Source organism: Mycteria americana, chromosome 3 (genome assembly GCF_035582795.1).
Source record: "Mycteria americana isolate JAX WOST 10 ecotype Jacksonville Zoo and Gardens chromosome 3, USCA_MyAme_1.0, whole genome shotgun sequence".
Classification (NCBI taxonomy): Eukaryota; Metazoa; Chordata; class Aves; order Ciconiiformes; family Ciconiidae; genus Mycteria; species Mycteria americana.
The window spans coordinates 85,568,992-85,583,387 of NC_134367.1; the positions used below are offsets into that span (position 1 = coordinate 85,568,992).

The following is a 14,396-nucleotide window of genomic DNA, read 5'->3' on the forward strand; positions in this document are numbered from 1 at the left end:
GCAATATTTCTGATTGAAAATGCATTTTAAATAGGCAGAATTATTTTAAACTGATAAAAATACACAAGCGGACAACCCTATGGCACTACATGTATTTTGAGAATTCACACATTTGAATCCTAGAGATGCCTGCTGCTATAAAACTTTCATAAATGGGTGTCATTAACAGTAAAGAAAAAAGAAGGAGCTTCCTTCAGGGAATAGAGCTGTTGTAGCATTATAGCGATGGTCCATCAAAGTCCTGAGTTGTCTGGAGACTTACCTAAATTTTCATGCTTAAGACTGATGCTTCTCTCTTACATGTAAAGATGGGCTTATGTGCCTGAAAACTTCTCTGTCATTTCCAGCTATCTTGGGTGATCCAATAAAGATACTATCTGCCTGCTCCTAATAAACTTTGCAATATTTTAACTGTTTTAACCCCTCCAAAGACCTTGTGAAACCTCTTATTTTCCTTCCTTTCCTTCCTGTTCTTCTCTTAAGAAAAAAAGGCTGAGGTGAGGACAGTGCATGCAGTGACCCATACTGAATTTCCCATACATCTTGCTGCATCCTGAGTTTTCTTCCATTTTAGACCAATGGGACAACATAACCTTTCTCTGTTGTCTCCTCTGAAAGAAAGAACTAATGTCACTCACTTTGTAACAAAAGGCTCAATAATCTTCTTGACATTTCTCAGGGTTCAGCCTTGCCAAATTATTCTTGAAGAGATATTTAAATACTCTGTTTTTTTTGTTAATAGTGAGCACTGTAAAACAGACGTGCAATCATTCAGTGCTGGGAGGGGGTTGCATGTTTTACAGGAAACCCTAGACTCGCATAGGATTAGGCCACCTGCTTTGTAAGGACTGAGGTCTCCCCAGGCTCTTCCATGCAAGCAAAATGCAGAATGCCAGCAAGACATGTGCAACGTCCTGTGTGGTGAATGCATCCCTTTGGTGACGTTTCCTGTGAATGATAAAATTAAGGAACTGGGGTGAAGTTCCCCTAGTGACTGGATCAGATCTGCTGACAGTGCAGAGTATGCTAGCATATAATCTCTGACACCATCTGTTCAGCTATATGGATGGATGTGCTGGAGCAGGGAGGGCTTTCCCCAACTTTGGATTTGGGGACCTTGTGATGGAGCTTCTACTAACTTCCTTTGTGAGATGGTTCTATGCTATCCTTTCTGTTGTTCCCAGGAATTTGGCTTTGGCATACTGCCTGTGATTTGAGGGTTTCCTTTTAATGACCTTTTGGAACACGCTAAACATTTCCCCTACCTCAGCCTTCATGGCATCCTTCACTATGCTTTCACTGTGCTTCATTTGAGTTGTTGCTGTGCTCTGGTGTGTTTAGTGTTAAAATCCCACTTTGCCTACGAAGTGCTTTGGCATGATTGAGTTGTACTGGTGAACCACCTCTCCTGTTATAGTTACTCTAGTTATTTTACTAACGTGTACTGATGCATTTAGGCTTCCACTGCAAGGGGAAATAAGAGCAAGGGGACGGTTCATAATAATTCAAAGCAACAAGTAAGATGTAAGATTTTATTTATTTTCAATTCATAAAAATACACTCATGCACTTAATATACTAAAAGTACAGCTGATCTAGATGTTCTAGGAACATCTAAAAGATGCCATTTGCAGTCATTGGTTCACATCAAGGCAGTTTATAAAGGCTGTGCACTTTTCTGCTGTGTTTCACCTTCATGCCCCTTCTTTTGGGAGCAGAATTAAATAGTTAAGAGAATGAGGGCCAACACAGACTGTATCCCAAGCCCAGAGAAAAGCCCTGATCCTGCAGTCATTAGAACACTACGTGGACACAGGATCTAGGAGATCATGTTGCAGGTTCACAGCTTATATTTTAAAACATGGATAACAGACAGATGGGAAATTCTTCAAGGGGAAACCTCAGTCTGGCCTAGTGGGAATGTTCTGGCAGAGCTCTTTCTGTAACACCCTTGCCATGTGCTCAGAGCCCAGTAATGTTCCATATAACTACAGAGTGAATCACTGCATCCCATTTAGCCTCGAAGTAATGAAGACCCTCAGCTAGCACAAGTAGAGAGGAAAAATACTTTAGAAGAAGGGCTATAAAGCAGGGTTTTAAGAAACAACTCTATCAGACTGAGATAATTAGGGATAAATAACACATATGTATATAAACAAATATGTTGAATATTTATATTTGAAGTTAATTTTCTTCAGGTTTGTTCTCCTGCTCTGGGTATTAGAATTTAAGGTCCACTTAAAATGAGTTGTCCTTCTGCTTTACTTAGCAGACACAGGAAGTATTAAGTTTCCTATTAATGCAATATTTTTCATAACTCATTGGTTAAAACTGGATTTTGTCTGTATTTTCTTATATAAATGTTACAAAAAGGCTAGAAACTCAAAAAACAAATGACTTGTGGGTCAGTAGTCTTTCTGGTAGGGGTACAGACAAGCAGACACATGCCTTTTAAAATCAATATTAGTTTTTAAAACCTGTAAATATTATAGCAGACAGAAATTGATTTGAGTTGGAGAGAGTGAAAGGCAGTCTAAATCTTCGTTATGAGATATACGTACTAAATAGGATATGGGTCTCCAATCCTTTATTGGGCTGGATCCACTTCTCAATTTCAGTTCTGAGTGCAAGTAAATAAATCTTCCTGAAGTTGTGGAGTGTATCCCCTGTACATGTCCCCATGCAAGTTATGCTGCTGTTTTGGTGATGTACATTTTGGACTCACTGTCAGTGCGAAACTAGAAATTTACCCTGTATCTTCAGCAGGTGGAACAAGTTGTCTTGTGACCCACCAATAGGTAACAGTATTGGAGAGGGTGGTAACTGGTGCTTTCTCAATTCTCTTTATCCCTGTTATCACATGCACATATGAAACTTGTTATTATAGCACTTTATATAGTTTTATTATAGCACTATATATAGTTCTATATAGTTTTTTATACAGTTTTATTATAGCACTATATATAGTTTTCTGGCTTTGAAGCACTATCAAAAGTTATCATTACACCCACATAAAAAGGACATGCGAACTTTCTCAGGAGTGTAGGACAATTCAGCTCTGAGAGATACCACTTTTTCCATCACAGCATGTCCTTCATTGCGCATGTGTAAAAATATTTGCACAGAGCAGGCATAGCCTATTATTTTTTGGCATTAGCTGCAGTTGATTGATAATTGATTAGGGACGTCTCCTTTTTCTGCCCCTTGGTTGCAATTCTACTTGTCAAGGGCTTGTAAAATTAAGTGGCCTGAGTAAATTACCAGGTAAGGTGTTTTTTTCCACAGGTACACACTTTGCCATCACAGATCTATGAATCCAAATTATGGAGAATATGCTATTGGCAATCTTCACAATGAGGCTAAATGGGCATAGAACATAAACTGCACTCCCTTTTCTGGAGTTAGCTTTTCCAAAATAGTCCTGTGACATCAGTAGACAATTGATAGTGCATTAAGAGAACATTTACCTGTAGGACTGCAAATTGTTTGGCTTCCTGCCCTGCATGCCCTCTTCTGTGGTCTCTCATCTAAGAATGTCAGCAAAGTTTCTTTTGTAGTAACAACTTTGAAAAGAAGAAATTTTCATTTATTTATTTTTTAAATTTGTAGAGCCACCTACATTAAATAAATTCTAAAAAGAAATGTCTAGCTTTCTAGGCACTTATTTGTGTCCCTCCTGGTATTCGCTTGGTGCCTTTAGTCTTGCCTTGTTTCTCTGGGCAATCTGATACTCTGAAATGTGCTGTACAGCTCAGCAGAAAAAGGAATTTGCTTTGTCTAAGTCATTTAATAGCTTTTAAATCCCAGTGGATTACAAATTTGCAGGGTACTATATGCTGGCTGTATCTTGATCTCCAGGACATAAACGTGCTTTGAATTGTTTCTTAATAACTATGAATAGAACTGTTAGTTAAAGCCAAAGCAGTGAGAACAAGTGGTATCACAATAAGAATAGAAGGACAAGGGTTAAATAAAATGTGGATTGTGGAAACTTAAAATTTGCGAGCTAAGTTTTGCAGTAGCTTTAATACAGTCACTTATGGATTGCATCACTGAACCATAGTAAACACTTCCTTAAGTAGCATTCCTATAACCATGTTTAGTCCTAGGAAAATAAGCCAGTTTGGAAGGCACCAGGCTATGAAGCCACATGCTGAGAGTCTGCTGTAACGTACTGCAGAGACACTTTCCATGAGGCACAAGACAACTGTCATAGGGGATAGCACCATTTCATGACCTGGTGCACTGGTAAAACAGAAAGCTCTGAGAAACTGTAGTTTAGATAAAAGATCTAAATCTCTTATTCTAGATAAAGAAGATAATCTAAACTATCTAGGTATAGATAGTCTAAATAAGGAATCCCTGCACAGTAGAGTGCTTCAGCAGAACTTGTTATCTCATGAATGAGGCTTCGTAGGTAATTCCAAGTTTATCCTTCAGAATGCTACAATGTTGACGACAAACCCCAATACTACTGGAAAGAATCTTAAATAACCTACAGATATAAAAAGGCAGCCCATAAAAACAGTGACTGTCATAAAACTATTTATTGAAAACAGCTTGAGTCAGCAGTAATAGCATCTTTTCCTTGTTTATATCATAGCAACATTGGCTGCTTAGTGCCTTCGTAAAATGAACAAGATTGAGAAGAGAGCTTGTCTCTCAGCAAAATCAGTGCCATAAAAATGTCTGTTTTCAAGAGAAACTTCAAATTATTTGAAAACTTTGGGATCTTTGGATAAAACTTATGTTTTGTGTCTATCAGTGTAAGTTGAGTGCATCGAGTAAGTTGAATCAGCTGTTGTAGAGGTGAAGTAGAGGACCACAGTGAGATTAGAGGTGGACAAAATTATAATTTGCTTTTATATATATATATTTATATATGCATATATGAGCTAAGAAGTGCCAGGTTCCATTTCTTCTTAAGAAACTAAGTGAGAAGTAACTTTCTTAACAGTAGGAATCAGATTCGTATTTTAAGACTGCTTGACTGGTGGGGTCACTGTCATTAAACTCTTAATTAAATGAAAAATGGGGAAAACTCATTTACTTGAGTGGTACAAGATCAGAACATTCACCATAAATGTCTAAAAAAGAGATGGAAATGGCTGAGGTCTTCTCCAAATTCCTCTTTGAGTTTAGCATGGTGTGCTTGGAACAATTCTACAAACTGCAATAGCATCTGCAGATAAGCACATGTCCATTATTTAAACTTAATTCATGAAAGACTCATTCATTTATTGGTTCAGCTTTCTAATATTTATTGCCAAATTGCCATGCAAGGTTCATGTGCATTTACCCTCGCGTGCTTTCAGCTGTTTTTTCTGTATTACCATAATGTTGTTCCTTCCAAGGATGCTTGTTATAATTTTTAGTATTTGCAAATGACTTAATGGGGTGCTAAGCCTTTTTAGATACATAACCCTAGAACAAGATACTGCTTGAGGCAGTCAAATTAGTCTTATAAACTACATCCTAACCCTATAATGATCCGAACTAAATACCATCCTAAGACTCTATCATGTTGAGCCCTGAGGGTAGAGGTGCCTAGTATCTCTGTTGTGATGCTTGATACACTCTGGTTTCAGGTCTCCCATGAGCTCAGCAAAGCTAGTTACCTTAAAATGAGAAAAGTTTTACCTTCCTGAATGACTGCTTTTCAAGCTAACATCCATTTATTAAAATAGATGTATTTGCAGAGATGCTTCAGCTGCAGCCCTACTTATCTCCACCTGCACACAGAATGCCTTTCTTATGCCTCTACCTGCAAGTCATCCTCTGCAGGTCAACAGGACCCATGCCCAGAACCACTTCCAATACTGTGTTCTTTCTCCTTTCTCTGGGTATCTAGAATTAGGGATTTTGCTGCACAGCTACCCCATATCCATAGCACTTCTTGCTTCTTCCTTTCAATTGGAAAGGAGAAGTTGATAAAACTAAAGTTTAGCAAGCTGCTCCTTGTCACTGTAGGAGCTCTGAGAAAAGAGCCCAGCAAGCTGCGCATAAATTCTTCGCATAAATTGAGTCAAACACAACAACAATCAAAATGTTACTCTTTAACAGAAAGTTGCATTTTTAAGAATAGACCATTGTTCAAAATTCAATCCATGTCTTCTTAAGGTATGAAATCTGTCTAGAATTTACAAGATTCAGTTCCAGGGAAAGTTTTTGCCTTCATCTACTGGCCTTTCTTATTCTGTTTCTGAGAGATCAGGAATCAAATAGTAAAAAAAAAAACAGGCAAGAAAAAAGAAGGCCAATGGAAATTTCATATTGACAATGGGGATTTAGGATATATTTTATTTTTTAAACTGTTTACATTAAATGTTTGAAAAACTATGGTAATTTGAAATAGCAAAAGAAGGGGAATTCCCAATATCTGACAATTTTAAGTAGCTGAAGTCTAACTTACCAAAATGTATGGCCTTGTTATATACCTAGAGTTAAATAACTGTTGAAATACCTAGTAAATACAAACTTGCTTTATATATTTTAACAGACACTGAAAAGCAAGGAGAATTTGTCAGAAGGCTGAGAAGTAATGGATATTTGAAAATAGACTAATTTTAACTACTAAATTTTATAGTAGCCCATGTTTTGATTTCATTCATACAAAAGGTAATGTCTATATGACCTCTGTACATCAATGGAGTTAGTTCTGCTTTAATGGAGTTAGTCTCTGCATGGTTATTCTCCATGGAGAGAGAAATGCTCGTGGTTGCTTTGGTGACCATTTGTGCCCTGCAAACTTAAGTATCTGCATTTGTGTGTTTCATGAATTTGTGGTAGTTTTCTGAAAATTATATAATACAGTTTAAAAATAAAACCCTTGGTAAGGCAGGCCATATCTGCAGGGTCTGAATGTGAAACTTCTGTGCTTGAATTATTGTAAACTTTCAGAATCCATTCTAATTGTCCATGTTTTCAAAAGGCATTTTGTTTCTCACTGTAGTTACAAGTAGGAGCAGGTGCAATTTTGCTGGTATCCTTGCTGTATAAACTCTCTCTTCAGTTACTTCATCCTGAAAAGTGTTCTTACAACGTCCTGCCTGTGAGAAATGCATGTTACTTGTCCCTGGCATAGATAACCTGTATAAGAACTGTTTATCATGGCATGAATTCAAGTAGTAGAAGTTTTTGCTTCTGTGCTTGGTATTGCCTACATTTTACTGTCACACAGCTTCCTTTATACCATATTGATCTTTCTTTTCAGGAGGAATGTGTAACAGATAAGTCTCAACATAAAATTATGTGCTCATAAAAAGATTAAGTGTAGTAATAACTATTAGACAAATTTTGCCTTTATGTTTAGATCTTTTTTTGGGGTGCATTTACAAGCAGAATCTAGCACTATTGCTTCTAATCAAGCAATTCTTTGCATCTTCATGAACATCTGGGATAAGAATTTTGAACTCAGTGACATGTGTAAAATGAATGGGAGTTGGACATCCAAATTTCTAAAGCAGTAGTGAAAATCTCAGATGCAGTGTTTACTCGGATGGCTTAGCAGTTGTTTTGGAAAATACCTTGTTGGTAAGAATTTTTTTTAATTACTGTTACAGACGTTTACAGCCTGGTGCAATTCCCACCTCAGGAAAGCAGGCACGCAGATTGAGAACATTGAGGAGGACTTCAGAAACGGCCTCAAACTGATGCTCCTCTTGGAAGTTATCTCAGGTTGGCTAAAATAAAGTTTGCCATGTATTTACAGCATGCTAACTGAAACACTCTTAAAAGAACAAAAATTGTTAACAATTCAAAGCAGTGAACACAAACTCTAAGCAGGCTGAAAAGTGAGAGATGAAACACACTGTAAAACAAAAGGGAGGAAAAAAAAGCTCTGCTTTTTCCTTATCTCCAAAATCTTCTGTTTCTGTGTACTCCAGGATATCGCAGTGTATCACGGTATCACTGACATCACAGTGTTGTTGGACAAACGACAAACATTGAGGACCTGGTTTTAGCCCCTAACCATTAAAAAGCCTTTACACTTAGGTTACAAATTAATTTTATTCCACTTTTAGTATAAAAGTTTTGCTTTGCTTTTAATGACTTTATTGGATGGAGCAATGCTTTCAAAAGTCAGTGCCTAAAGTAAAACTAGATCAATATTTAGTCACAAGTAAAAGGTCTCATTTTTCAGAAGGGTGTCAAGAACTCCTTTTGACTAACTGATGTAAACTCACTATGTCACCCATTTTATGTGTTATTCAGAAGGGCAGTCCCCAAGGTACACCCAGAATGCCCCTGAATGGGAAGGGAATAGTTTAAGTTACAGACACACAATAAAGGTGAAAAAGGGCAAGAAGATTTTTAAGACGTCTTTATGTAAAAGACAGTTTACATTTTTGCTGGAGATTTCAGTGGGGAAAGAAGATCTTCAAATGATCACTCTTCATGAAATGGAGAGTCATATTTTCAGAGATTATTCTTCTTTGTGATCATTTGAAAAGATAAGTTCATTTAAACACATCAGCCTATGCTCTGAAATTAGCTGCTCTGCTGTACTGGGTGAGGTTGTTAAAAGCCATTGTTCTTGGTCACATGTGGAAGGATGCCATGGCTAATCTGCTGGATAGAGTCCAGCCTCTCTTTACAGTCAAGCAGGTAAGGGTAATGAGCTCTGAGAACGTCCTGCCTTCTCAATATTCAACTACTCTAACACAGACAGTAGCATGAACCAGAAGCTGAGTGGCAGGAAGCACTCACATATCTTCCAGATGTTTAGGGCAAACACAAAGATTTTACTCTGGTTTTACTGCTATATCAGAAAGATCTAAGTCAGATGTTTCAACGTTTGAATTTCTCTTCAGGGTTTTGTTCAAAGCCATTTGACATTCTTTCAGAAAAATACCTGTTAAAATAACTGCTAACTTTTAGACAGTGTTCAGGGCACATTCACTCTTGAGTTCTAATCACTTGGGTGTCTGTAGCCAGGTGTACGTAACAATAACACATTAAATTTATTATTCTGCAGGGGAAAGACTACCGAAACCAGACAGAGGGAAGATGCGCTTCCATAAAATTGCTAATGTCAACAAAGCTCTGGATTATATCGCCAGCAAAGGAGTGAAACTTGTGTCAATCGGTGCAGAAGGTATGTGACAGAGCTTGACAATGCACCTTACTTAGATGCTAGGCGTTCACATTGCAAAGAAGTCTGACAGAGACCCTTGGCCAAATTGCGCGGGCTGTTCTCTATATATGGGTGCCTCAAAAATCCCTTAATATTGATTGTTGACCTGTATCTGTGAAAGGACAAGAGGTGGAAATTTGTGGACACCTGGAGAGGGATAGGGGTATAAATGAACTCTAACATTAGTTTATCTCTAAGGTTAAATTGAATTGTCTGTGTTTCAGTGGGTGTTCAGATAATGATTGCTTCTTTCAGGGCATTACATTTTTCCTATACATTATTAAAAATAAGGAACTCCTTTAGAAATCAGGTTGGATTCTAGGGTGTGCTTTATCCAATCTGGGATCTTTTTTTATCTTTAGGAGATATTATTCAGACAAGACAAAGGCTGACATCACTACCAGGTGGCTGGGACCTACTCCCATTTTATTACGAGACTGCCTGGATGGCAGCTGTGTTCCTAAAATTCAGATGTAGAGTTAAGGGAGTGATCAAGAGAAATTATGGTAGCTGGGGAGAGACTGGACATATGAAGAAAGTGGGGCAGGATGTTATTCACTAAAGTTATTACTTTGTTATTGTTCAGGTAGTTAAATAAAAACATCCAGTTGGCTAGCGAAATGCTGATAGCTGTAAACTGAGCAAAAGAAGGCAGGTTTTCACTGCAAGTGAACCTATGCCTCCTATGAGATTCAATTATTAGTTGTTTAAAAAGGACAAAGGTCTGTCTAGAACTAGCTGCTCCATGGAATATTTGCATAATGCTTTTCATAGCCATTACCATGCAAAGGAGTGATGTGGCTAGCATGATATCCAACTACTTTTGATTCCATAGCCTCAATGATGTGCTGTCCATTCTGGGGACAGCCTCTAACATGTCCTTAGGGCAAAACTCTGGCTGTAACCTCAGTATCATGGTGAGAAGCACTAGCTATATTCTATTCACATTGCTAGGCCTTTTTAGATCGATTTATGAGCCTTCTCTTTCTGTTTTCTGATTTCTCCAGGCTTATACATGTCCTTATTCTGGCTTCCAAACCTTGATCTCAGGAAGCTTACTGTAATTGTGGCTGTAGCAGGAAGATTCATTAGGTGGGATAGGGGCATCTGTAGAAGTAATGGAGAGATCTGTCAGCATTCATTGATTCCACAATGGTTTGACCTAGCCTGCTTGGTTCCTCAAGTATCGTTCACCAAATGTGTTCAGTTTCTAGATCTAGAACTCCAAAATCCCAAGAAATGGGTGTTCTCTGGGCAGAGAATTTGTTTGAACTGACCCTTTATTCATTTGAGACTGAACTGGGTGGGCCATCTGAGTCCAAATCCATACCATCTATCTTTAGGCACGTAACAGAGACCTTTTTTGGGGAATATCTCATCAATGGGGAGAAACGGGCAATTCCCAAAGGCACTTCAGATCTCAGAAGAGCTCTACTGCATTTCAGAGGTGCCTGACTCCCTCCGTCAGTTGTACAGGCAGTCAGGGGCAGCTGGGCCCTTTGCTCAATTAAATGAAGTGGGATGGAAAAATATGCCACTACCCTAAACCTCTGTAGTGAAGGTTATTCTGAGAGCGACATGGCATTGAACGGACAGCAGAGGGTACTGAAGAGACAATTTATGTGTGGAAATGAAAATTAAGGATACAGAAGACTGCTTGATAGCTGGTGCAGAAATACTGAGAGTACAGAGTGAGGAGCAAATGAATGGTAGTTTCTGTCATGTCATGCTGGGACGCTGAGGCTTCCTGACCGAAAACAAGAGTGTAACAAAAGGACTATCTTGTGTGACAGAACGGTCATTCTCTCTGATCACAATTTGCACAATGTACTAATGTTTTCACACCTAGGTTCTTCAAGCAAGGCTGGAGTATTTAAATTGAGATACATCAGCTCATATCTGCTCCTGAAAGGAGCAGGCCAGCCCTCTGCACTCCCATCTCCCTCGTTTTGCCCTGCTTATTGCTGCTCATTACTGCCAGGGTGCTCAGACTAGGGAGCAGTGCTTGAGCACTTTCTATATCACCTGAAGGCAAAGCATCTGGGATAGCTCAGATCAGCCATTAAAACTATTTAAACTAACCCTGCTGTTCTGCTTGACAGCAACTGGCATGAGCTTAGACGCTCTGTGACAATAGGCAGTTCCCTCTGGGAGGGAGGGAGGAACAAGAGGCAGTAACCTCTTCCAGCTTCTCAGCTAGTTGCTGCAAGGTGATGTCTGTCCATGCACTCAATATTTCTTCCTGCATGTGACAGCAGGCCGTAGTAAGCCAGGAGATTAAGGTGATGTTCTTGGCTGTGCTGCAGGTTTTTATTACCTGTTTCTGGAATTCTTGATCTGTAAAATGGAGGTATTAGAAGCAAAAATTCATTCATTAGCATTAAAAAAAAAACGTTTTAAATTCTTGGATGGAAGCACAGGAGAAAAACCCACTGCTACTGTCATAGCTTAGACACAGAGAGGAACCTGTCATTGTAAGACATTGCACTATGTCAAGTATGGCTACTAACACACATTAGATTACATCCATGTGGGCAGGAGCAGATAGATTTGTGTGCCTTCCACTCCTACTCTAAACAGGCTGAACACAAAGCCAGCTCTGGCCCAGACATGCTTACTGCCCTGTTAAGTTTACCACATCCCCTCTACTAAATTTGTTATCTAAGGCACAGTGCCGTGCTGATGCAGCAATGCAGTATCACATCTGACTGGGTATAGTTTCACAGTGTGGGACCTCTGGCACCAGTACGTGTTTAAAGAGTCCCTGTGCCCCCTTATCCTGCATACTTGCTCCCACACTTCACAGCCCTACCCTATCACTTGGGCTGACAACTGTTTCTGTAGCTGTGCTGGAGACTGGATCAGCAATCTGATCTCGATTTAAAACACACTTCACCTCTTTTTTTTCTTTTGTTGCATTTTTCAACATTGTTGACTGGGCAGTCATTATAGTATGAAGATGGAATGAATGCCAGCAAGGAGGCAGAGCACAGGCTCCTTAAGCTTGTATTGTTATCAAAGTCCTTAACCCCTTAACTCACTGCCCCTATGTGTGAGCATGGGCATATGGGCTTGTCTGCACCCATCTGTTTTGGCATTCTCTGAGTTACATGGATGCCTGGAATACTTTTTAATTTCCAAAGCATGAAAGTTTTGTATCTAAATCTGCTGAGGATCATGTTTTATTATCTGACATGCTGAGTGGTGAAGAGCATGTAGGCCCAAGGGGACCAACTGGCATTTAAAATGAAGCCTCAAAACAAAGATAAAACTGCGATTCCTGTGGGACATCAGTACAAAGTTCAATTCAGTATTTTTAAGGGGCGAGGTATATTATTTAAAGCCATCATTACTGTTCTGAGGCTGATTTCCTTGGGCTGTCTGTGGAGTGGAAAGAGAGGTGATCACCTTTACCTGTGATGCTGAGCAGAAGCCCAATTTAGCTACTCTGATCCGTCTTGTGGAAGAGTCTTTCTCTCCATTGGTGATGAAATGAGACTAGAGAGTCAAGAAGCTAAAGCAAAAGCTGTGAGAGTAGTCCTTATGAGCTATTCACAGTCCAGGAGTTAGAAGATTTCCCTTAAGTTTTAAAAAAGTGCAATAACTCCATTTGCAAGGTAATTGCATCCTGAATGAAATGAACTGAGATATAGAGAACCACAAAAGATAAGTATCCTGTTAATAGGAAACACTTCTGTATTGCTTTTCTGGGGAGCAGGAGAAATATTAAAGATCAAATGATCTGTGAATCTGCTGGAAGAAGGTTAGAATAAAAAAAAAAAGCCAAAGCAGAATAAAAAAATGAAACTAAAACCTTTGAGAACTTGCCATGCTGCTTTGCTTAGCTTTTTCCCTAGGCAGTTTTTATTTTTTCCCTTCTCTCCTTTCCTTCATAGGTCAGCAAGACCTTTTTCCCCCAAAAGCTGTAGCTTTCCGTATGTGAGGTGTAGGAACTATATTCCTCCCAGAGCAAACAGGCAGTGTGAACAAAATAATGAAGTCTTCTATTGGCCTGTAGAGGAAAATGATAGGAATGGATCAGTATTTTTTAATCACTGATACTTTTCAGCATTTAGCAACTTGGTTTTCCTTCTGTTTAGATGTTTTTCCTTGTCTTTTATACGTCTTTTTTGTGTTTTATGTTAGCAGTAGATAATGAGAAACCAAAGCTGGCAAATTGCTTGAAAATTCTCCTGAGGCACAACATAGAAAATTCCCTTTCTTGCTGTTTCATTCTGTCTGTGTGTACATACGGATATGTAAATCAAAACAACGATGTAGTGATTATGCAAATCCATGAATTGATTGCCTGACAATCAGCAATGCCTCCTGAGTATTTAAATTCATTTATTTTACATTTGAAGAAATTCTTCTATACTGTATATACATATCAGACATCTGATCAAAATACAGTTAAATACTTGACCGAGGAGGGGGGAGAAGAGAGAAGTAGCTACATGCCCTAATTGCCATTTGGTCTTTTTTGGCTGAAAGAATCTAGTTTTGAGATTTGAAGAGTCTTGAGGTCTTTCAGGGCCAAAAAGATAGTAATAATGCATGGAAGGCAGGCAAAGTGAGGTAAGAATTCTGGAAAATTAGTGTAGAACCCAAAGGGGAAAGCAGAAAAATAGGCATTCATATATAAACTTGAATTATCACACTAGCAAAGTAAGAATAGACTAGTGATGGGTGACAAAGCTCCTACCACATTTGTTAATTCCATAGGTTCAAATGACAGCTTGTGTCACATACTACTGCAATTTAACATGTATCTCAAGTCTTGGAGCTAGCAGCTGCTTTGTTCTGTAAAAGTTGCCCCTGGATTCAGGCAACTCCTAAGTAGCAGAGTGACTGCATTTTCTGCTGGCACCTCTATTGGTATTTGATATTAAATTGAGGAAATTCCTCCTGCTGCAAGTTCCTCCTGTTCCTTCCCCAGAACACCAGTGGGCCCCCCGGCAGCCACAGCTGCTCCACTTTTTGAGGAAGGCTGGAGGTGACTTTCAAGTAGGGGAGCAGCTGGTGCCTTCCCCGCTCCACTGCACTTTCGGTGTGAGGTGACTGGAAAGGCAGCCTGCGGTTCCCCTCTCTCGTTGTCCCACCTCCTCCCCTTCCAGTGCTGGACCCTCCTTATAGTCTCACTATGTTCTTCTGAGTCTCTCCCCATACTTTTCAGATCGATTTAACATTATCACCACACTTAAGTCGTCTGGCAGTACACTTTTTGGTGTTGAGAAATTTAAGTGGTTTTACTGTTCATA

The 14,396-nt window shown here is 39.1% G+C and overlaps 1 protein-coding gene across 2 annotated transcripts in view; it reads left to right on the top strand.

Annotated features, from left to right (window-relative positions):
* The window catches only part of ACTN2 (actinin alpha 2), a 70,220-nt gene that overhangs the window by 17,560 nt on the left and 38,264 nt on the right, over positions 1 to 14,396 (top strand). For both annotated transcript variants that reach the window (XM_075495973.1, XM_075495972.1), the window contains exons 2-3: positions 7,562 to 7,676; positions 8,977 to 9,096. In XM_075495973.1, the coding sequence (XP_075352088.1) occupies positions 7,562 to 7,676; positions 8,977 to 9,096 (235 nt within the window). The remainder of the gene's footprint in view (positions 1 to 7,561; positions 7,677 to 8,976; positions 9,097 to 14,396) is intronic.